The 24,544-nt window shown below is 45.6% G+C and overlaps 1 protein-coding gene across 13 annotated transcripts in view; it reads right to left on the bottom strand.

The window, feature by feature from the left end:
• The window catches only part of Dennd1a (DENN domain containing 1A), a 533,475-nt gene that overhangs the window by 28,047 nt on the left and 480,884 nt on the right, over nt 1–24,544 (bottom strand). For 12 of the 13 annotated variants that reach the window (XM_038335860.2, XM_038335849.2, XM_038335850.2 and 9 more), the window contains one exon: nt 21,867–21,998. In XM_038335860.2, coding sequence (XP_038191788.1) covers nt 21,867–21,998 — 132 coding nt within the window. Of the gene's footprint in view, nt 1–19,196; nt 19,902–21,866; nt 21,999–24,544 lie in introns of those variants that run through there. The other variant, XM_038335859.1, reaches the window with a different exon arrangement.

Below are 24,544 nucleotides of genomic sequence, written 5' to 3'. Positions count from 1 at the left end.
CACTAATTGCCCCCACTGTATGGAACACGGTGCTGAAACAGGATGGGTTCAGGCCTCTGAATTCTCATGGTCCACAAGGGGAGGCCAGACAGGCTGTAACATGGAGCAGAGCAGGGCTAGGCAGGGCATAGCAATAACATCATATGTGAACCTTAGGACCCTGGGGATGGACATACAGCCTGTGGGGGTCATTGGCTAGAAGTTCTGTTATTGGTACACTTGGCACTTCCTGAGCTGCATGTGGCAGGAAGGGTTGGTGCTGAAGGACCTCCTGAGGGTCAACACAGCATACTGGAAGGGCTCTTCCCTGGATGCCAATGGAATAGCTATGCAGGGTTACGGCTTGGGGCCTCACAGAAGAACAAGAGAGTACATTCTCTTCAGCAGTGGATGCTCTAGTGAGGTCTGACTTCCATCAAGGAAAAAAATGTTTTTGTAGGCTAAACCCACAAGAAACAGCCTTTGGGTAAGGAGGAGGTGGACTCTCATCATCACAGTGCTTCTGCTTCTGGGCAAATTCAGAACTGGCTCTGCGCACAGGTGTGTGTTAAGTCTCAGCCGACCCCCTGGAGTTGTTTGTCAGAACACTGTTGTGGACACTCCAAGAGCACAGTAAGAACCATAGGAGGCTCAGGGTGGGGTCCTGAGGATTAGAGAAGGCCACCCAATTGCATATTTGTGTCACACTCTCAGGTCTTCCAGAAAAAATTCTGGGACACAAGGACCTTGGCTTTCCAAGGTGTGTGCTTCAACTAGATTCTGCTGAAGGACACTGGACTTTTAATATAATCTCTTTTATTTATATGTTTTCCTTTCAAAGATTTTCTACCCAATTTCTACCTTTTGAGCTCCCTATTTCTTAGTAAAGCAAGTTGGAGGTTTATTTCCAGTACAGAGACAAGAAACAGAAGTCTAGAGAAGTTACATAACTGGTATGAGGTCACACAGCAGAAGAATGAAGGCAGGCATTGTAAGTCTATTCTTGTCCAAGTCATCTGGAACCCCCTTGTCCCATCTGTGTTAGGGATGTATGCCTTAGGAGAAAACACTGACAAGAAGGTGACCGACGTCTTTTTCTTTGTTTCTAAAAAGGGTAGGTGATTCATCAGAGTGGAATCTATGTTATACCAGATGCAGAAATCCGTGGGTCAATGGAACTAGTGTAGAGTGGGCAGTCACAAGGCAGGGGAACACAGGAATGCTACAGTCAGTGCAGGTGCAAAGGGACCATTTTTTTAAACCAGATGTTAGAGAGTTTGGGTGCTTGGTGCAAGGGAGCCACAGTGCTCCAGGGAGAGCAGAATGAGGTTGAATATGTAGATGGGGCAGACTTAGATTTGAGGGGCTGGTGGAGTCGAGATAAGAAGCCTTGAATGCTGGGTTAAGAAGGGTGGTTTTTCTTCCAATTTATTGGGAGCAAAGAGGGAGGGATGCAATCAGGGATATAAGAGATCATAGTGTTCTTGGAGCTTAGAATTGATAGAAAGCCAGGAAGATGCTCCTCTTTAGGCATGAAGACCTGCCTAACGTCTAGCTGTGGAACCCACTGGAAGATGTGAACACAAGAGGAGGAAAGCCTGAGAGTGTGACTGGTACGGAGGTCCCAGAGTACAGCAAGACTCTGAGGCCTTTATCAGTTTTGGCCTGGCTCTGGGTATTTCTCTGTCAGCTATGTGGGGCCAGGTTAAGTATGCTCATTGTATGTGAAACCCACATTTACAAGGACAGCATCTGATTTGTAGTTAATTTATTGATGCAGCAAAACACATTGTTTCTAAAAGGTCAGGGGGGAAGTGGCATTGGGAATATCAACTTAATTACCTGGGCAGCACGGATGAGCAGGCGTCCTGCATATGGCTGTGGGGTGGAAAATGTTCATCTGCTGGCACTGACTTGCAGGGCAGACAGCTTAGTGTACACAAGAAAGGAGGGGCATCCCGGATGTCTGGGGAGCAATCTGTATGTGTCATGGGCATTGCCTGTCCACCAGGCACATTTGCTACCTCAGAGAGACCTCTCAAGGAGTGAGGGCTCCTACTTTGGGTTACACAGGTAACCCAAAAGTTAAGGCTTTGCCCAGAGACACACAGAGTAGGAGAAGACAGGCCTGCAGAAGAGGGTCACCATCTTAAGACAATTGCTAGCTCCTGAGGATGGTGGTGGTGGTTCCGTGATGTCTGCATTGGGATTGGGACTGTTTAGGAAGCAACGTGAAATCCATCCATCCTTAATGAATAACCATCCTAGGATTAATCCTTCAATGTCCTTATGAGGTAAAAGTCACATTTCACTATGGAGAAAATAGGGCCATGAAAATAGATGAAATGCTAGTCAGGAGGTTAGGTAGTCACTGAGGTCCAAGGGGACAAATGTCTGAGGAAACTCAAGGGCTGAACATGCCAAGCTTGGGTGTGCAAGGGAAAGGGAGAAGCAATCTTCCTGGGAGGACAGTGGGGAGGAAGCTCTGTTCCTCTGGAGAAAAGGTGGGTATAACCAAAGGGGCAGCTGCCTGGGAGAACTGATCTCCTAGTATGGTCCAAAGGTGACCACAATCATTTCTGTACCATATGTGATCTGTATAATTCCTTCCCCACAAGACCTCATCTGGCTCCAAAGAAGGGGCTGAGGGGAAGCTAGATGGGACCTGGGTGTCTCAGTTTATCCTGGGAATGTGCTGGGAACAGAGCGGGCGTGAAAGAATTCACAATTACACTCTGTTGCTATTTAACGAGGGAAGAGTTCACCTGGTTAATTTTCCTGGCTAGTATTCACATCAATACTCTGACCTGTATGTGAAGCAGACCCTGTTGGGAGGGGAAAACAAAGCTTTCTATGGCTTACAAAGGGCCTCTGGGCCAGGAGCAAGGCTCTATTACTCTTTGGGACTGGAAATCTGCTATTATGCAAGGTATGGAAATAAAAGAGGGATTCTTTTGATATGCCTCCAAAAGGGAGCGTATTGAAGTGATATTTTTGTGGAGTGTATCCTTTGAAATGCCCAACCAGCTTCTCTGAGGCATGGCTCTCTTCTGTCTCCCAACTCCTGTCATTATTTCTACTTCTCTTCGTCCAGCCACGTCTGAGCTGATCCTGCTTGTTGGGGAGGATCAAATGCATGGCTCTGCTTTGGTTCAGCCAGGCCAGCTGCAGCATACCCAGGCCCTGGTGATGTGTTCTAGGTCTGAGTAGCTCAGCAGGACATGAGAATGAAGCTGGAGATCCTTGGTCCCAAAGCATTTGCAGAAGTAATAAGCTCTTGTCTGCTGGCTGTTCTTGCAAATGCTGAACACGAGGGACCCTAACCTCAAGGCTGAGCAGAGTGGCCATCTGCTTGCTCAGAGTCCACCCACATAATATGATAGGAAGGAACTCATCCTGGAGAAGGGAGGTTGGGAGTATAGGGCACTGTATACCAGACCTTAAGAGCTTGGGATACCCAGAACACACTGGTAGTGCTGATCAGCCTGGGACGAAGGCTCTGCCAGGGTCCCACTCTACACATAGGAAAACAGAAGTCTGTCACCTTCTGTCCTAGCATACAGGGAGATATTCAGGATGTGCTAAAGCCTCTGGCTGGCTGTTGCCTAGAGGGTAGTTTTCATATGCCCAAAACTTGCTGTCCTGAGGTGCCACCTGTGTGAGTGCTGAGAGGGTATCTGGGACTGAAGGCAGTTCTGAAGGAAAAGTGCAGCACCTGTGGAGGGGTCTGGGCAAGTGGTCTCCAGAGAGGCTGGGCTCAGGATCCAGGGCTTGCTGCCACACCCCGCCAATGACACCTGCATGCTTAGCTGAAAGCCTCTTAGGTTGCCCTGAATAGCTGCACTCTTTCCAATGTTGACAGGAGTAGTATTTTGTAGTGGTGCTGGTTAATTTGTAGTGGCATTTGTGGTTTGAAGCCTTGTCAAGACTCCTGATTACTTCCCGTGCTAGGAGCTTGGCTGACGGGGAAGTTCACATGCTGAACAAAAGCGGCCAGGCAGCTGGGAGGGAAGGCTGCATGGTGGCTGGGTGACCCAGCCAGCATGGGAGACAGCAGCAGGGGAGGGAGGAGGGCCAGACGTGGGTCAGGGGAGAGGAGTCCTTTGTTTTTAGTTGGTGCAGGTGCAGGGCCTGAATAGGTGACATCCCATTGGCTGTTGGAGGTCGGGTACCAGATGCGGCTGGTGGCTGGGCAGGGACGGGGGCCCAAACAGAAGCAGGAGGCAGGTGCTTTGCTGCTCCCTCTACTTGATGGCCATCTGGGATCCCATAAGGGGTGCCTGGGTGACATTGTCCAGGAGTCTCACTGGTGGCAAGGTGAGAAAGAAGCCCTCCAGATGTTATCTGATACCAACAGAGGCTGCTGACTCTTGGCACATGCTGTGTACCGGGTTGGTACTAAGAGCTCGGCAGATAACTGGTCTCAACACTGCTACAGAGATGGTGATATTGCCATAAAAGGCAGAAACTGTGAGGCAATGTGGCTCAGTGACTCATTGAGACTGAGCCTCACAGCTAACAGATAGCACAGACACAATTCAAGCCCAGGTATGGCCATGCGTGCACATACTTTCCATGACGTCCAGCACATACAGAGCAGGGGAAAGTAGATGGTGACATATGCTTCTTGAACCCAGGGCACTGATCCCCCTCCATGGTGCTATTCCCTGACACCCTGGTGTTCTCTATACAGTGATGTCTGCTCTGACCCCATGGGAAGGTCTTCCTGAGAAGTCACTTGTATTTCTCTAGGCCTGAGCCCTGATTGGTGAGAGTTTGCATAGTAGATTTAGGGCCAGGGCCAGCTCAGCAAAGGCAAGACTCATTTATCATCTCTGGAATGGTGTCCACTCAAATAGTACAGCAGTAGGAAATGAAAAGAAAAGCTTCCTCCTGATTTCGCAGTGGTGCAGACATGAATACTCCATAACTTCTCACTTCCCAGCCCAAGAGAACATCCCTGTGCTCAGTAAGCTGTCAAAGCCCTGGGCCATGCCCCCATGGCCTCACCCATTAGCCCATCACAATTAGCTCTCTTTTGTCGTCCCTGAAAGCACCTGCTCTATGTTTCCTGTGCCTGTCCCAACACACATTGGTCCTAACCGAGCCCAGACTCACCCACCTGACAGAGTCTTGCTACCCCTCAAGGCTGTTTTACCTTTTTTACGTGTTCTCCACTCTCCCCACTTAAAGGAGTGGAGCATCTTGTCTCCTCTTCACCCTAAGGAAGGAGGTCTCTCTCTCTCTCTCTCTCTCTCTCTCTCTCTCTCTCTCTCTCTCTCTCTCTGTGTGTGTATCTCCCATCAATACAGGCCTGGCATATGGTACGAGCAGAATGAATGTCCACCTATGAGTGAGATGCTAGCATTAGATTCTTTCAGGTACCTGCACCAACCAGTTGTTATCCCCAATTACCCAGGTTACTTCGTCCTCAACACACTAGTAACATTCCTGGCTTGCTTCTGATCAGGTATCCTAACCTGGCAGGCTGAGACCTAGGGCTAGTTCCCAAAGTAAGAGCCTTTCATTTATCATCTATCTATCTATCTATCTATCTATCTATCTATCTATCTATCTATCTATCTCTATCTATCTATGGAATGCAGACATTATTATTTATTATTATTATTATTTATTAGTGGAATGCATTAGGAAGCTTAGATGTGAAATATCCCAAAATTTCCCCAGTGTGTCTGTTAAAGATAGATAGTTGGGTTTGCCAGACAGAGAAGTTGTTCCTTTTTCTCCCCTCTTCTCCATCTCTAGGAACAAATGGATGGAGAACTTGGCTTAAAATTCCTGGACACTGGAATACATTCCTATCTGTGTCAAAGTCTACCATCCAGCACCTCGGCAGAGTTTAAAATCCTAGCTAATAGGTTAACAACTGTTTTTCTTCAGCTTCAAATGAAGAATATCAGAAGGCTGGGGGAATATGCAGCTTTCCAATTTGTACGGACTGCACACAGCTCCCTGCAATGTGTGTTTGACAGGACTGACATTTTGTACCGCTGTGAGATGGGAAAACGTGTGACATTTTTATTCATGGTGGCGTACGCCCTTGTAATGATCAGCTCTGGTCGATGTGCTTACCGCAGCAGCCCCTGAGCCCTCGGAGAACAAACAGGAACCCGAGGTGCCAGCAGTTCGACTGCCTTATTAAACACCGCCAGGATCCTAACGAAGACCAACTGCTGGAAAATCTCACTGTCAAATCCTCAAGGACATTGTCAGTGCACAGCTAACTGCATATATTTTTCATTTAAAATACTGAAATCCAGCATTGTGCCATTACAATCAAGGGGAGGGGTGCCCACTCCAGTGGCCATTCTGTTAGCTACTTCTGAGCTCCAGATGTTGGAGCCAGATGCTCAGTGGGATTCAGAGCTCAGAGTGGGGTGGCAGAGATGGACAGACTCTGTGAAAACCCAGCCCTGAAAGTTACAGGGTTCTGGGAATTCACTCAGGAAGTCAATTCACTGGCTCCCTTTGCAAGTCAAAGTGAATCTGCATAATTAGAAAATCCTTTTGCCCAGTCAGCCATCTTCCTGGAGGTGCAACCCATTACATCCTGCAACTTGGTGCTAATCAGCCTTCTGCTTGGTGGCAGACCTCAAGACATCTGCAGGAACACACGGCCACAGTAGGTGTCACACCTTGGCAGAGAGGCTGTGTGTCTTACCAGTTGCCTCAAGCCAAAGGCTTCAAGGTAGGAGGACCCTCCTTCCCTTCAGTGGTCATTTCTGATGCTGATGCATGCTGATGGATGGAGGCCAGTCACCTGGCAATTCCTTACAGCTCCAGCAACCGTTAAACTAGGTGATTTGGTTATGGCTGTACACTAATGTACTGGTGCATTTATTTTGTAAATATGCATTATTTATAGAGTGTCTCTATTTCCATACTCCAGCCCTGATGCACCAAGACACAGTGCTATTTATTTATGGGATTCTTGGTGTTCCTATGGGTTTGCAAAAATGGCCAGTGGCTGGATTGAAACAACCCACATTCTTTACCCAGCAGCACAGGCTTACATTTTTAAAGGCATGCCTATAAAGCTGGTTTAGCAGATGGTGAAGAGCTGGCCATCCAAGGAGGGAGACCATAACAGTCCGTAGCCTGGGATGGAAGGAGGAAGCCATAAATAGTTGGATGAAAAGAGATGTGACTGGGAGAACAAATAGCTGTAAGAACAGGAAAGCTACACCCATTTCATTGAAGGAGGCATTGTAGATTTCAGCTGGGCTTCTGCCCTGGGCTGCAGAGGAGGTCTCATTGATTGCACAGCCCAGTGGATACTCCCTCTGTCTCAGTCTCTGCTGCAAATCCCCGCTGAGGGTGTTGGGGATAAATGCAGTCAGTATCTAGCTTTGTGTCACTCTACCTTAAATTCCAACAGATCCCATGGAAGGTGCTTAGTCACCTGCTGTGCTCTGGCCTGTGAGTCCCCTCAGACTCACTCATGGAATCAGTGCCCTTAGTTGAGCTCCCCAAGCTCTCACCTCAAATACTAGTGATGTCCTTTCTAACTTACCTACGTCTGCCCCAGCTATCCAGGTCTCAGTAGCCAGTCCTCTGAATACAATGTGTTCCTGGCTCCGAGCCATTCATGGGGTGCAATTTAAGCTCCCTCAACGCTTATCACTGCCCAGTTCTTACCTGTTGGCCTCTGGTACCCATGTTGGCCGCTATTTCCCTGAAGTCTCACTGGCCTGTCTGGAATGCTCACCCCCACTCTGGCTCTGTTCAATACACGGTGATTATTATGGCGACTTTGTCCAGATACAGTTGGAATGCTCCCTCCTGGGGGATGCCTGCTCTGCTCTCCACTTCCTGCACGTGTGCCCATCAGCATTTCATCTCTGTAGTGTTTGTGGACTGCTTCTCTCAGCCACTGAACGCCATCGAGGTAGCAAACATCTCATTTCCTGAGACCTCAGGGCCTTGGCCTCCGATGCATCAGATGGGTGAATGAGTGAGCTCATGAAGTCCCGAAAGAGTCAGTGTTGTGTTGATAGGAAGACCAAGGCCTCAGACTATCTGCTCATATGGCATGAGTGATGTGTGCAGAAGGCTACTATGCAGCCTTAGATATAAGAAGCTGCTGGAACCCCCAGATCTGCCAAGTGGGGAAGAGGACATGAGAACATCCAAGTCTCTGCTGAGCATTCAGAAAACCCCTGCATTAAAGCAACTGGTGCTGGCACAAAGTAATGTTCCAAGTCAAAGTGGCAGATATGAGTCTGAGACAGGAGAGGGTGACATGCAGCCAAGGGACCTCAAGCATGCCTGGTGAAGCAGTGGAGTTGGAGAGGGCTTAGGGAGAACCCAGACTCTGGCATTGGATGGGTAGGCCTAGTTCTGTTCTTGCCACTTACTGAACAGCCTTGCTCAGGTTGCTTGAACTCTCTAGGACACTTGGCATCCACTGTGAAGGGCTGTTGAGAGGGTTCAGTGACACCAGGCTTGGAGAGTGTGGTTTGGCACAGCAGAGACACACTATCATGAGAACCGCCTCAGTGCCTCTGGCCCCTTCTAACCTACATATCTTGGTTGATCCTATTACTCCCTTTTCAAGGGCATGGACAGGTTAATAATTTCCCTGGTCTGTAGGCAGTGCCCAGATGGGGGTTGAGTGGGATGTGTGATAGGAAGCTCCTGGCACACACTGTGGTCACTGAGCAGAACTTCCTGTCTAACCAAGGATACTGAATTGACTCTCTCATAGTGTATGTTTTATTTCTTCTTCCTTACTGGTATAAACTTCCCACCTCTGGCCCTGAGGATTCTAACCTTAGAAAATGCCTCCTTTGGCATCTCACTGAGACTTCCCACTCCTGTCCTGGTTTCAATATCTCTCTGGCTGGACTTGGAGTAGCTGTGACATAGAACCTTAAAGAACGATGTTTTAAGGTTCTGGTCAGTGTCTTGGCAGATACCCTACCGAGTGGGGATAGGCTTGAGGACACTGCTCCAACACTGGGCACCACAGAACAACTACTCTTGCTCTTGCCTCCTGTTCTACTGAATATAGGATAGCGCTTGCTTGAGGCACAAGGTGGACAAGCCTGCAGCTCCTTTTCCTCACTCACTTTGAGGTCACCCCCCGCAAATTTTCACAGGGAGCTTGTTTGTGCCAGAGCCTTTGAGATGCCAGGGATAGCCATGAAACCAATACTATGCCTTATTGAGTTACTATCAGGAAGCAGCTGGCAAGGACAGAGCTGGCTCAGAGCAGCTAGGAAGCACCAGGGAGGGCTTAGTGGAGTAGGGGTGCTTGGGAAGGGTTCCAGGGTCCTGTTGGGTATAGCAGAAGATCAAAGATGATATTGGTGGTAGAAATGGCAGGAGCTGATTCGAACTGGAGTTCTCCCTACATCCAGCCTGGAGTTCTGACCTGGAGCCAATGTTCATAAAGAGCTGGTAAATAAATGAATGCAATGTCTCTAGGGCTAGAGAAAAGGAAGGGTTCATTTCATGTAGGATGAGCTTGACAGGGTCTTACAGTGTAGAAAGGAACTGGCCAGAAGTGGAGTATGGCTGGATCTTGAAGTTTGGTCTGCTATTCTGATTATACAGGGAATCCAGAGTGGGGTTGGGGAGCACATTCTTTACATCTTATGTCATTACTTGCAATGCTTTCTAATGTCCCCTGGATGTAAAAGGGTGGAGGACTGACACCTTGGTTGAACTAGGGAGGGGCAGGTTTTAGAAGTCCAAGGGCAGAGTAAGCCACTCTGAAACAGAAACAAGTTAGACACAGACATCAGGAAGGACTGGAGTCAGTGGTTAGGGTGCTCACTGTTCTTGCTGAGGACCCAGATTTGGTTCCTAGCACCCACAAGGCAGCTCACAATTGCCTACAACTGAAATTTCAGAGGATTTAACACCCTCCTCTGACTTCTGTGGGCTCCTGCATGTATATGGTGCACACGCATACACTAGGGCACACATACATATACATAAAACTAAAAAAAAAAAGTGACTTTAGGAGATGTCATAACAAAAGTAGTGCTGGGAACAGCCTGTCTATCATCCCCAGGGCTGTCCATCAGGGCTGTCAGAAGGTCAACACCTTGGAAAAGCACCATCTATGTGAAGGGAGGACAAAAGACATTTTCCGGGTACAGAGTCTACTCAGACCTTCTTCCATCAGTCAACCTGCTCAAATTCTATTCCTTTGTAGTTTTAGTTGGACTTTTCTGGAGGGTGTGCCTTGGACTAATACAACAGTTTCAAAAGTTAGAACTCTCCAGTGTGAGCACTGGAGAAAGCAAGTGGTGACAACTTAGGATAGGGTGGGGTGTCCAGGACTTCACAAGAAGCTAACCTCCCATCTCAGAATGGCCGAAAGAGCTGTCAAGTGCAGTTTCTTCTGCTTGGAGACACAGCTGGAACAAGCTGCTCTCACCGATCTTAGGCTAAAGAGTCTTGTCTGGAGTGAGAGGGTATTGAATACTGCACCTAGGTTGTAGTGACATGCTCAAGGTGACATGCTCTGAGGAAGTGACGGATCCCCCTATGGATTGTGCAGGGAAACAAGGCTCACACCAAACCAGTTGGGGTTTTAATGCAAAGATGCCTCTTAAGGGATGCCTCTTAGCTTACTGACTTTAAGCCAGTAGCTACAGGACTGATAGCTCTGTGAAGTAAGGGACCAAGTCACTGCTTGTTGGGGCAGCTGGCCCAATCCCTGCGTTCAGGGGCGTGGCTGCCCCAGGGGAGTAGGATAGCCTTAAAAAAGGGGGAGGAGCCCCGTTTGCTATCCCCCGCGTTACCTTCTGCTCCGCTGGACCCTTGGTTCTGTAAGTTCCCTTATTTCCCCTTTTATTAAAACTGATTTATTATAAAAGGACTATTTTGGTTATTACCAAACCCCTCCGACTGCCGGTACCCGCCGGTACCCGCCAGTACATTTGGCGCCCAACGTGGGGCAGAACCCCGGGCAGCCACTTGAGATCACCCGTACCCCACAGTCTGCTGCGGTCAGCAGATTTCTGCTCACAATTCACAGGCGGGCTGTACCGGCTCAATTCTAATTCAGCTGATTGAGCCGGAGCACGCATTTGGGCTGGCCGAATGACACAGTATCCTTTGCTGTGCCAGGCCTGCTGCTTTGCTCCACCCAGGAGCTGTATGCCCGTGTGTGGTTAGCACCTTGGGACCAGACAAAACCGCGGCTCGCTCCTGCCCCACGGTGTCACTGTAGCCACCTATATATATATATATATATATATATATATATATATACATATATATATATATATTTATTTATAAAAAAGGGGGGGAGGGATTAACTGGTGATCTGAAGGAATAATTGATTTTTGTGAGTTATTGTTTTTTGAAAAACTATATGAGTGTTGATTCTTGTATATTGATATATTGAACATTGTATGAGAGTATGATACTACCTCTGTTTGAAACAATTGTTATATTGACATTGTTTACTATATTGCAATGTACATCTCTACCTCTGATATTATTTATGTAATGACATTGTTTACTATATTGCAATGTACATTTCTATCTCAGATATTATTTATGTAATGACCCTGTTTACATTTGGAAATCATTGTCTTTATTTATTGCACAGTTGTCTATTCTATTAGTCAAACAGTTAGATAAGTGTTGAGAATTATATGTTGGTCATATTTATATTTAGGATAATCAGGTTTTTTAGACACATAGAGGTTGTATTTAGTATAGATAGCATAATCTTTGACCTTTTTGAAGAGCTGTAGAACATGGCCTTTAATCTAACCTAGAGTTTTGTAATTATGAGACACAATCACTCCTGGCAACAATGCTCTACTCCCCAGAGAACGTTGAGCACCAAAGACACTCCACTGGGAGTTTGTCTTCTACTTGGCAGAACTGGCCTTGGGGCAAAGAAAAGCCCATACCTCCATTACTGACTAAACTACGAAATATCCATAAGTGGATAAAACAAAATTGTCTTATCTTGCCAAGACAGGATAGGATAGTTCTTCTAAAGGTTCCTTGCCGTTGTATAATGGTATGTCAGGTTTTTTCAGGCCTCAGCCAAAGTTGGTTGCCTCAACATTTCTATCAAGATTTCGTGTGGTTGCCCAGGTAGTCAATTGTCTCTGTCTTCTGTTGCACATTTTGGAAGTTTCTCGTTTGTGCTTCCTGGTTGCTTTGGTAATATTACTTTCCTTCTCAGATCTTTGATGGGGTTGAAGATTAGATAATGGTAGCTACCTTCTACATTATTTAGACTTTCCAAAGTAGAGTGATTAGTAAAATTTTTTTCTTAGTTATATGCTCCTCGCCTGATATTGTTTACTTCTTGTAATTTTATATGATCTATTCCCGTTGTTTATAGTTGTATTTGGTTTCTGAATCTGCCTTATTTAGACAAAAGGGGGAGATGTTGGGGCAGCTGGCCCAATCCCTGCGTTCAGGGGCGTGGCTGCCCCAGGGGAGTAGGATAGCCTTAAAAAAGGATCGGGGCGCTGGGAGGAGCCCCGTTTGCTATCCCCCGCCTTACCTTCTGCTCCGCTGGACCCTTGGTTCTGTAAGTTCCCTTATTTCCCCTTTTATTAAAACTGATTTATTATAAAAGGACTATTTTGGTTATTACCAAACCCCTCTGACCGCTGGTACATGCCGGTACCCGCCGGTACAACTGCCATGTCTGTTTTCATAGATATGGCACAGAGGAGCCATTAGTGGTACTTTCTGATCCACGACCTAGGTTCATGGCCTCTTCCCTCCCTCCTGGCTATATGGACTGCTGCTGACCGTGCCACTGTCCATTGCAAAAAGCATGCCATTCCTTTTCCCAGCTCCAACCTTCCTGCTACACACTCCCATACTTGTCCGTTTCCCTCTATTCAGGTTTTTTTTTTTAATGTGTTTTTCGAGACAGAATTTTTCTGTGTAGCTCTGGCTGTCCTGGAACTCACTCTGTAAACCAGGCTGGCCTCTAACTCACAGATACCCACCTGCTTCTGCCTCCTGAGTGCTGGGTTTAAAGCTGTGTACCAGTAGCCTCCACCTCCAAGCCCATTTTAAAAAATTTTGTGTTCTACTTGATGCCTGCCTTTGACTCTCAGCATCATAGGCTTCCTCAGGTTTGGGTATGAACTCTTCTCTGGAACAGGACGAGAGGCAAGGACAAGTTCCTGCGGGGCTTCCTGTACATTATTAGTTTGCTCTTGTCCTCCTCCCAGGCTTCCAGCTCCCTTACAGGAACTACCCCTTCTTCATTTCTTAGGTGTGTGCATCCATGGGATCTATCCTCAGCTCACAGGAGATTCTCAGCATGATGGCTGCCGAGGAGATGAACACAGAACCCAAGCTGGTTCCGTCAGTCAAGGTCACGTCTTGTGTGGAAGTTACTTCTTTTCCTGCTGATGTTATACGGAAAAGGGTGTGGTAGGCAGCGGTAAGTCATCTGCACAGGAGAGCCTGTTGAGAATGGTACTTGAAAAAGTTGGGAAAGGCCAGGCTAACTTTGATTTGATAACAGAATTGGACCATAATCATAGCTATTATGAGCCAACAATTTTTTCTTTTAGATTTCATATCTCTTGTGAGTCCATATTAATAGAAATTGCTAATATTTGCCCTTCCTTGGTCTTCAGAGTTGGACAGGCACCTGACCTGGCCAATACCAAGCAATTCGCACATATGCCCAGACAGCTCTCCTGTATTCACTTCCCTTTCACACACAAGGAAAGTACCCAGAATGTTCTTGTAATTAATGGCGGATTTGGCTTATGGTGTCTCCACCAGGTGCAGCATTCTAGTACACTTGTCTTGGCACCAATGAGGCACACAAATGTTAAGGAGGGCCTAAAGTCTGAAAGGTAACCAGAAACAAAGCCTTACTGTGGTCCAACATCCTGAGATCCTGGGCCACTGGCCCAGCTTTTGCACCAGATTAACAGTATGCACCCAGGAAGACATGTTCTCAGCAGAGTTGGGGAAGATCCAAGCTTCAGGCCATAACATGACCCGAAACGAACTCTGAATTCTCCTCTGAGCTGCATACTTTTGGACTAGTCCTTGTTATCTCCATGCCTGTCCTGTTGGGGAGGGAAAAACCTCAAGACTCCTCCCCAGAAAGATAGCTTAGAGAATCACATGGCAGTTGAAGCTAGAACAGAGGCTTCAGGTCTCATGACATCCGGCAGGAAGTGAGAAACTCAATGTTACAGTTCTCCCTCAGCTGCTCTTGGACCAGCCAGGTTCTCTGTGTATAAGACAGGTGCAACCTGATGTCCTAGCACACAGGCCTCAAGAGGAGGAGGGTGGTGTTGGGGGAGATGGACTGTTACCTTGACCTTCTCTATCCATCCTTCACCTGGGCTGAATGGAACTGGTACTATTCTGAGGCAGTTTTTTTTCTTTTTTTTAAATTGATTTTATTGAGCTATACATTTTTCTCTGCTCCCCTTCCTTCCTCTCCCCTCCCCTTCCACCTTCTCCCAAGGTCCTCATGCTCCCAATTTACTCAGGAGATCTTGTCTTTTTCTACTACCCATGTAGATTAGATCCACGTATGTCTCTTTTAGGGTCCTCACTGTTGTCTAGGTTCTCTGGGATTGTGATTTGTAGGCTGGTTTTCATAGCAGCATTGTTTATCATAGCCAAAACCTGGAGACACCCTAAATGCCCCTCAACTGAAGAATAGATAAGAAAAATGTGGTACATTTACACAATGGAGTACTACACAGCAGAAAAAGAATAATGACATCTTGAATTTTGCAGGCGAATGGATGGAGCTAGAAAACATCATATCGAGTGAGGTAACCCAGACCCAGAAAGACAATTACCATATAATAAATGGTTTTTAAACATAAAGCGAAGAAAACCAGCCAAGGCAGTCGTAATGGCTGTTTCCATGGCACACTAGAAGCTCTGCCACTGCCGAGCTCTTTAGCACCTTCAGCTCTAGAAATGACTTCCCAACTCAGCCCGAGTTTTCATAATCTGAGCTCTTTTTATTAGTATGATTGATTAGAGCATGTGTTGTGTGTGTGTGTGTGTTAGTGCATGCACAATCATGTGTGTAGATGTATACATCTGCCTGTGCATACGTGGGGGCCAGAGGTCAATGTCTGGTATCTCCCTCAATTTACTCTCTACCTTGTTTTTTGAGGCAAGGTTTCTCAGTCAATGTGGAGTTGGAATTTTTCGCTGGACATATGAATGGGCCCCACCCAGTCCTGGGCTTACAGATACATGCATGCCTTACTAGCTTTTTACCAGGGCACTGAGGATCAAGTTCGGGACACTGCTTTTGCATGACCAGCACTTAAGCAACTGAGCTAACCCCCAACCTCCAAATATGTAGTTTTTGAGACAGTCTTCCTATGCGGCCTAGACTGGCTTCAAATGTGTGGTAGCCTTCCTGCCCCAGTCTCCCAAGTGCTGGGACTGCAGGTCTGCTATCTGTGGTTTGCATTCCATGTAGTTCAGAGATGGGGGCCTCTCCCTCTTACGGATCTCCCCTTCCTCTCTCACATAGGTTCATGTGGCCTTGGGGTGCAGAGGAAGAGTGTCTCAGTCCTCTGACTTGTCCCGTATGTCCCCAAAGGGCATTCATGATTGATCTTAGACACAAACAGTACAATATGACAGGATCCAAGTTCTTTGCACTCAAAGCCACCTTAACTTGGAAACAAATCCCTGTTCATGGAAAGGGAATTTGCAAATAGTTCTTGAGCACTAATGGGATATTCACTGTTTCTTCAAATGAACAAAATTGTAAGTATAGTAACTGAAAAATGAAACCAAATAACTCATTGTACACATGGGGAAGTCAAACAGTAGCCAATGAATTATGGCACAGTTTAACTATCTACAGCAATAATAAAACCTCTGCATGTTTACAGACTGCTTCTTCCATGTCAGGCCCTGTTGAAGACTGTGGACTTTCCAGAGGCTCATGTTCTCATGGGGAACGACCACAAGGCTGTGTGAGAGAATGGCATGCGCAGAGTCCTGGAGCACAGTACAGAGAAGCCAGGAGACTTATAAAGGGACCAGCTCTGGGTTTGAACACACAGAGGTAAAGGACTTCCTGGGTCAGGTCAAGGGGGAAGGTGGAATCATTAAGAGGAGACTAGGAGCAGGGCAGTGAAATGGCTGTCTGCAAGGCCACGTGGGTATTGCAGTAGAATGCTAATCAGGAGGTACGTTACTTGAGCGGTCATTTGGCCTGTTATCAAGGCTGTGAAAAAGGTGATGGAGAGGATGGGACTGAGCAATGCTCAGGGTTGGTCTGTTAATCAGGTTCTGAGGTGGGAAAGGAAGATGCAGAAGAAGTCTGGGAGGAAGTGTATGCTCAAATTGGGGGTCTGAGGTGTCAGGAGAACATGGGACACCTCTGGACATTGTGTGTGTGTGTGTGTGTGTGTGTGTGTAATGGCTCAATTTCAGGGAATGATGTGTGACTTCCAAGCTTAATGGGCAGAAGGAACTTGTCAGTACAGTCAGAGCCTAGGGTGTTGGGGGAATTTGCTGACTTGGTAGTGTTTTCAGCTCAGCATGAGACTGACACAGGTCACCAGAAAACTACCATGGTGTTTGATTGTAATTCTGGCTTAAATAGCTTTTAAAAAATGTTTGTTAAGGGATAGGCATGGTGGTCCATGCCTTTGAACCCAGGCAGAGGCAGGAGGATCTCAGTGAGTTCAAGGCCAGCCTGGTCTACACAGCAAGGAAACTCCAGGATAGTCAAGACTACATACAGAGACCATGCCTCAAATGACAATACAAAACAAAATTGAAATGATTTTATATGTATGGGTATTTTGCTTATATGCATGTCTACACATCATGTGTATGCCTGATGCCTACGGAGGCCAGAAATGGGAGTTGGGTCCTCTGGAACTGGAGGTATAGGTAGTTGTGAGCCTCCAAGTAGGTGCTGGGAATTGAACTCAGATCCTTGAGAAAACTCAGCCAGTACTTTTAACCATTGAGTCATCACCCTAGACCCTAAATGGATTTTTAAACTTTACATTGAAAAAGTTCATAATTCTTTGTTCAAATGGAAATGAGAAGATAGGAGCATTTCAAGATGTATTTTCTGAAATCTGTACAATGGAAAACAAGCAATTACTCAGTTTGTAGATCAATGAATTGTGGGAAACATGAAGCAAGTCTGGAAGGTCTGAGGACTGGTTTTCCCACTTCTTTCTCAATGAGCCTTGGCAGCTTGCACTCAGAGCTACCAGCAAGCATCCCTGGATTCAAGCATTGTCTAGTTCTTTAGTAGGGATGGAAGAAGGGTTGTGCATAGCTAAGCAGAGGTGTTGTTACTGGTTCAAGAGCAGACACGAGCACAGCCAAACTGGTTTTCCTACCAGCTAATGGTTATAACTCATTTTAGTGAGCACAGATATTCAAGGTACCCAGAGACCAGAGACTTGACCCTTTGACTAGCTACAGGTTAATGTTACTATAGGAGGTGTGTGTGTGTGTGTGTGTGTGTGTGTGTGTGTGTGTGTAGGAGCCGCTTCTGCTAACTCCTGCTAAGGGAGAGGGTCATAGCACGGTGGTGTTCCTGTGGGTGTTCCTACTCTGCTGTCTTTCTTAAGACAGGGACAGGAAAGAATTCCCACTTCCCATCCCAGAAGAGCCTGTCTTCTCTGCCTTCTCACCCCTGTCTTGGGAGAAGAGCTTCTCCCAAGGAAGGGCATAGACACTCCCTATCCTCCCTTCCAGGCCCATATTTCCTCCTTGCTAGGTGTTTGGACAGTTCTGCCACTGTCTACTTATCCTGTGAGGAGTAACTTAGTCCTTTAAACTCTGAAGCAATGTTTAGCAACCATTTAGCCTCAGGGCTTAGGTAATAGTATACTCCCTTTACTCACTCTTTCTTTCTTTTCTTTTCCTTTCTCCCTTTTTATTTATTTATTTTTTTAAATTTGTTTTGTTTTGTTTTTTTGAGACAGGGTTTCTCTGTGTAACAGTGCTGGCTGTCCTGGAATTGGCTCTGCAGACCAGGCTTGTCTCAAACTCACAGAGATCCACCTGCTTCCTGAATGCTAGGATTAAAGGTGTGTGCCACCACTGACCAGCTCTCTCTCTCTCGCTCTCTCTCTCTCTCTCTCTCTCTCTCTCTCTCTCTCTCTCTCTCTCTCCTTCCCTCCCCCCCACAGATCCACCTGCTTCCCAAGAGCTGGGATTAAAGGCGTGTGCCATCACCACCCAGCATGTATGTATGTATGTATGTATGTATTTATTTATTTATTGTCAGCATCCCTGGACTTGATGGCTAGACTTGAACTTCTGATCTTTCTGCCTCTATCCCCTCTTAAGTGCTGGTATTATGGGGGCGTAACATCTTGCCTAGCTTTAGTCTCTATTTAAAAGGTTTGCATTTTAGGGGTTGGTAAGATGGTTCAGTATGTAAAGGTGCTTGCTGCCTAGCCTGAGGACTTGTTTGATCTCTAAGACTCACACGGTAGACGGAGAGAACTGATTAGTGCCAGTGGTCTGCTGACCTGCCCACCTACACACATGCACACACATGCCCTCTTTTTTTCTGTTCATTAAAGGCCTGTCTCTATCATTATGTCCTACAAGGGTAGAGGCTGGTTGCTTTTAGGTAAAAAGAAACATAGTCCCAGTCTTGAAGAGAACAGTGGATAAGAAACTATCTTTTCTCCCTGACAATAGACAATAGCCACTCTTGGCACTGTTTGTCTCATGACAGCTGCTGTACCACTTTTGAGGGCATTGTTCAGGGCCTCTTGTGGTCACCCTGTAGGATGAGTTCAAGGGGGCTGTCCTGCCTAGGCAGCAGAGCTAGTGTTGTGAGGTAGAAGGGTTAATGTAGCCATTTCAACAGTTCTGGTTTTCACAGGCCAGCTAAGTAAACTTTTTGCTTGTTCTATTTTATTTCACCTTATTTATTTTTGAGACAGAGTGTCATAATTATCCCAGACTGGCTTCAAACCTATGCACTACCTGCCTCAGCTTCCCAAGACCCAGGATGACACACATGTATTACTAAGCCTAGCTCTAGCTAAGAGGACTTGAAAAAATCTACAGGAATCTGAGAGGTGAGGAGAATTAAACTATCTGGCTGGGTTTGAGTCAGACTGTCTGGACTGGGGGCGTGGGCCTAGGCAGGTCCTTTCAGGCATTTTCGATCTTGATCCACAAAACAAGGTCAATGATCTCTTCCTTCATAAAAGATATCGTGAGGTCTGTTTTTCTCCCTTAAGAAGAGAATTTATATCACAGACATTTAAACTTTGTTATAGATTAGAAAAGAAACTGGACAAGGACTAGGATCTGGGACTTTCCAAATGCCATGAGTGAGGCTACAGTTTGGATGCACACCAGTTCAAACTGTTTAGAGAACAATGCCAAGTAAAGAAAATACAAAAGAATGTAGCAAACATTTTAAAACTCAGGCTGTACTCCTGTGATCAATGGACCATCAAAGAAGGTCCTAAGGAAGGACTGAAGGACAACCCACCAAGGGGCAAAGCTGGAAAGAGTTAAAAAAAGGGGGGATTGTGGTTTCTGTGCCTCCCACCCCCACCCCAGCTAATCTGTCACCTAATGAAGAAGGGGCTGACACAAGTGAGCTAGCTGGCAGTTTACTTACAGCAAACTGATTAAGAATGTTCAACCAACAGCAGACTGTAGACCTTTCCAGAGAAAATAAATAGAGTGTAGACTGTATGCAAATGTGTTTGTCACTTTGACAGCACGTCTCAATTAAGGCATCTCGCGGCTGTGGGTAGGCTCTGCGGCTGCAGCTGGAAGGGAGAGCCCACTGCATGGCTGATACTAGGGGCTTGACCTTAATCCGCATGCATGCATTAAAAAAAAAATCCTGCCTTCCTGTACACTTGCATAATGCTGGCAGCCACATGAGGGAAGTGACAAACAGGGAAAGCCACTTTCATCCTCTTCAGTTTGCAGACCTGTGAAGGCACAGACAGTTCTTATTTCAACAGTTTGGGGTGGCTGTTTTAATTGTTTATCCCCCTCCCATGTGAGCACACACACTCTTATTCTTACATTTAGCTTGAAATGACATTAAAGCCTCTCTCTACTTCTTGATAAAATGGAAAGAAGGTCTCTCTGCTTCAAATAGGACCTCCTTTTCTGTGTGTTTTGAAAATGGAATGTTTAACACCATGAAATCCCTCTCCCCCGCCCCTCTTTCTCTGCAAAGGGCTCCCGACTCCAGCAAGGGCTCCTTTCATGGGCAGGTTCGCATGTGCAGGAATGAGGACAAAGGGAAGCAGGAAGCTGACTCTGGAATGCCATGCTGGTGACAACCAGAGCTGTGCTTTCAGCAAACATAGCCAGCAACTGGGGTAAGAATTGCTCCAACAGACCCTGAGCCCCACAGGAGGCAAGGCTTCAGGGTGCAGACAGAGAACGCTGGTTAGTGCTGCTGCTTTACAGTACCTGTCAGTTGCTAGAATAGCCGCTTTAAGTGTGGAAGCAGAAAAGGGTTGGATTTCCCCAATTAATGAGGTGTGGGCATATTACCCGAAATGACTGATTAGAAAAGGATGATTTTCATGCTTCAGCCAGCTGTGCTTTATAACAATGACCCACAGTCACAGGCTTGCTGGCTCTCTTTTCCCCTTTTTACACTGTTACTTATTTTTTCTATGTGTGTTTGCTTACATATGTGGGATGTATGCATGTAATGGCCCACATGTGAAGGTCAGATGACAAATTGGGAGAGAGACTCGGTTTTCTTCTACCACACAGTAGCTGGGGACTGAACTTAAATTGCCAGGTTTGGCTGCAGGCATCTTTACTTGCTAAGCCATCTCAAGGGTCTGGTTCTCTTTATTTTTAAATAGTTCAATGCCTGGTACACACTAAGCACTTGATAAATATCTCTCAAAACAAGACATGTTTAAATGCAGGATTCTGGGCCCTTTCTGAGGTGAACTAGCAATCCTACTTACAGTAAATAAAAGTCAAAAGACTAGCTTTATCATACCTCATCTAGAGAATGGCTATAGGATTGGGTGACTTAAGCTTAGTAGTACGACAGTACTGGCTGAGCAAGAGTACTAGGTCCTTGGTTACAGTCCCAGCGCCAGAAAATCAATCAATCAAATAAACAAACAGCAACAACAAGAAACCTTGCAAACTCTTGTTACAACCATACCTTGCTAACAGAGCCATGTTTCAGATACCAAATCAAACCAAAAAGCACCGAACTAAACCACATACAGCACACATAATACGTCTATCTTTGACAAGTAGAGCAGTGACTGAAGAGAAGTAGGGAAGGGTACATTATCTTTTTAATTGAAAAGAGAATCACAGGTAGGAAATGGATGAAAATTTCAATTTCTGTGAAGAGTGTATTACTTAAGAGGAAAGAAATAAAATCAAATGAATAGACAATTTTTTAAGTGCTCACACCCTTGTAAGCAGTTGGGTACAGAGTTGGATCTCTAGACCCACAGCAAGGGTGTTTACTCCAAGAAGCACAATTTCCAATATTGATTTTCAGGAAGTACATTAATAAAGAACTCCTAATTGATTTTTTTAAGCCTTTGCTTGTTGCCTTTTATTTGAAGGTGCAAAGAAGGTCCTGGGATGCCAAAGTGTTCTAATGAGATGCTTAGCTAACAGGCACCTTAAATGCAGTGCCTCGAAGTGGGGGAGGCAGCAGGTACATTTAATGACTCTATTTAACAGTGGAGCTAGTGATGACCAATGCTATGCTGTCCCCACCCAGAGTTTTGAAAATTCACTTTCAAAATATGTTTATGTCAAACACTTAATGGTACAAAAAGCATGGTGTTGCTTTGCTGAAGGAAAGCTGGGGTGTGAACCCATGGCTGCTCATGGTTCAGCTTTTGACAAAACCAAAAACTCAAACCAGCCCCCTGGAAGTGCACAGCACATACCTGCCCGAAGTGGACTGTGATAGGTCTCCGGTCTTCTCGAAGTCTGGGGTCCTTGGCCTCTTCCAGGGTGGATGGCAGGGTCTTTGGCAGGGACTCTTCTGCAGAGGAGGCACAGCCATTCTCGGCGATGTCCTGCAGGGAGAAGAAAGGTCTGGGGTTGGCACTGGGGTCTTGGCCCTTTGTCCTCTTACCTCATCCCCACAAGCCATGAGGCCAGCTAAGAACTCCCTCCAGGTTTTCTAAGCCTGACCCATGGGAGAAGTGGAGGAAATAGACACTAATTTGGCCCTTTGACTTTGCTGCACCAAAGTAGCCAAAAATCATCCACATGAAACTATAAACATAATAATTCACATAGGTGAAAAAAAAGTATTTTATTTTATATTCTTCCATGGCTATTTTCATTTTCACATGTTCACTTTGTCTATATGCAGACATTTAAAAATTACTTGTAATCACAGCTCATGCATAATTTTATATCCTATTTTTCTCTAATATAAGCATTACCATGGTGCTTCAAAGCCATTATAATAATAATTTCAATGGAGGCATAATATTTTCACTGAGCAGACATTTAATGATTTAATAACTCATCGCACAACTATTGGGTGTTTGTTTTTTATTTCTCCTTTCTAAATGCTAGAAATAAAATTTTCTTTCCTTTTGTATTATTGCTTCTGTGGAAATCCCTAGGAATGAAAGCATGAGGTCAAACATATAAACACTTTTTAAGACTTTTTATTCATTCTATTAAACTGCTTTCCAATTTACAGCAACTCCCTGAAATGGGTGTATTATCAGCTTCACAGTACTTGTTAGCCTTATCATTTAAAAATGGATTGCTAATTTAATAGGTGAAAAATTAGACCTCATTGTTGTTTTAATTTGCACTACTTTGATTATTTGTAACTGTGGACTTTTTCTCTGCTTACTGATGGGTGCTACAGACCACATTCTTGCCTTCTTCCTCCTCCTCGTATTTCTGGAAGGACCTAAGGGTCTCCCTGACCTGTAGAGTATCTACAGGAGGAAGGAAAGCTTTTAAAACCTAAACATTGACATTTCATTTGTGTATCTGTGGAATGAAGTCAAATGGTAAGGACAAGGGTGGACCACAGCTTTTTGGCTGTGGCTGTCAGGGAGCACTAGTGTGATCCAGGGCTTCTTTGGCTGCAGCTGTCAGAGGGAAACTGGTGTGAGCTAGTCTAAACTTGGATGTGCTCCCCTTCTGCAATAAGCATTATGGGTTTTACTGAGGTCAAGATAGTTACTTAGGACAAGCCAGAAAATAAAGGTACAAATAAATAACATTCAAATAATTTTTTCACCATCTAAAAATAATTCACAGGCTGAATTAAACAACATCCAATTCTCTCCATTGTAGAAACAATTGTATGCTTTGGTCAACAGAATATTCCTCAAATTCTGCATGTAAGAGATTTCTGATCATTGGTCACTCTTTTTTAACTGAACCTAAAAAATCATGAGTCAGAGGGAAAGTGGTTACTTAGGATAACTATGTTTTAAAGAGGAAACAAAGGTAACACTTCTGAGCCTTAGTTTCCTTATCCATAAATGAGGGTATAGGAGCTAGGGATGAAAGGGGATAGGTAATATAATATAAATGCCTAGAGCTTTTTAGCTACCCAATAGATAATTGGAATGCAACAGATAGCTTCTATACATGTGTGTATACGTGTGTGTATGTGTGTGTGTGTGTGTATGTGTGTGTGTGGGGAACAGTCTTATATATCAACTACCAGCCTCCTGCTTCCTTTCCTAAGGAATTAGCTGCTATTTGGGCAGCCCAGAAGAGTCTCTGCTTGGTCAGGGATACAGGAAGGTGATGACCTTTTGACCTTACAAACAGGGATTGGGTCATGTGGCCCACAATGGATTGGCCAGTCTCAGCTAAGCTAAGGCTCAGTGATGAAAGGGGCTCCCGACAGCCAATTAGAAATGGATTGTTTGGAAAGAGGCTGCCCTAAGGTGCCTGGGTCAAATGGAACAAAGCAGGGGAGGGGTTCCTTCCATGTCAGAGAGCAACAAAAGGGCAAAAGGGGCATTTTGGGTGTGTGTGGGTGCGTCCAGGGGATTAACACAGGGCGAATGAGGCCAAACCATAACAAATCCATTTTTGGTCCAGGAAAATATCCCACACCTGGTGTGTCCCTGTGTGTGTGTGTGTGTGTGTGTGTGTGTGTGCGTGCGCATGGCTGGAAAGAAGTAGAGCTACAAGGTCACATGGTAGGAAAATGTATTAACTAGGAAACTATAAAATACCTTTAAAAGAAAACATGATAGTTTTGGGGAAAGTGTCTTAGTTTAAGCTTTAAGTAAAAACAGCTATCTTCTAACTTTATCTGTTTGTTCCACCAATTAGCTTCCTTAATCTTTCAGAGTCATTCAACCTCTGCAACAGTTTGTTTTACAACAGGGAGGCTCTCAGTTGTTTGTAGGGGTCTGTGGAAGATGCTTTACATGAGATGAGCTAGAAGGAGGCTTTGAGACCACAGTGCCCAGGGCACAATGCTCCCTTCCCTGTGTGGGCACCTAACCCTGGTGGGCACTCTTCTAGACCACTGACTTCCATTCTAATGATGTTCATGAAGTAAATGGGATTATCTTTTCTTTATGATGAAGCAATGGGATTTAGACAGGGAAGCCTCTTCAAGATC

This window comes from Arvicola amphibius, chromosome 7 (genome assembly GCF_903992535.2).
Source record: "Arvicola amphibius chromosome 7, mArvAmp1.2, whole genome shotgun sequence".
NCBI lineage: Eukaryota > Metazoa > Chordata > Mammalia > Rodentia > Cricetidae > Arvicola > Arvicola amphibius.
Note: the sequence above shows the minus strand (reverse complement) of the source record. Positions and strands in the feature narration are given on the sequence as shown.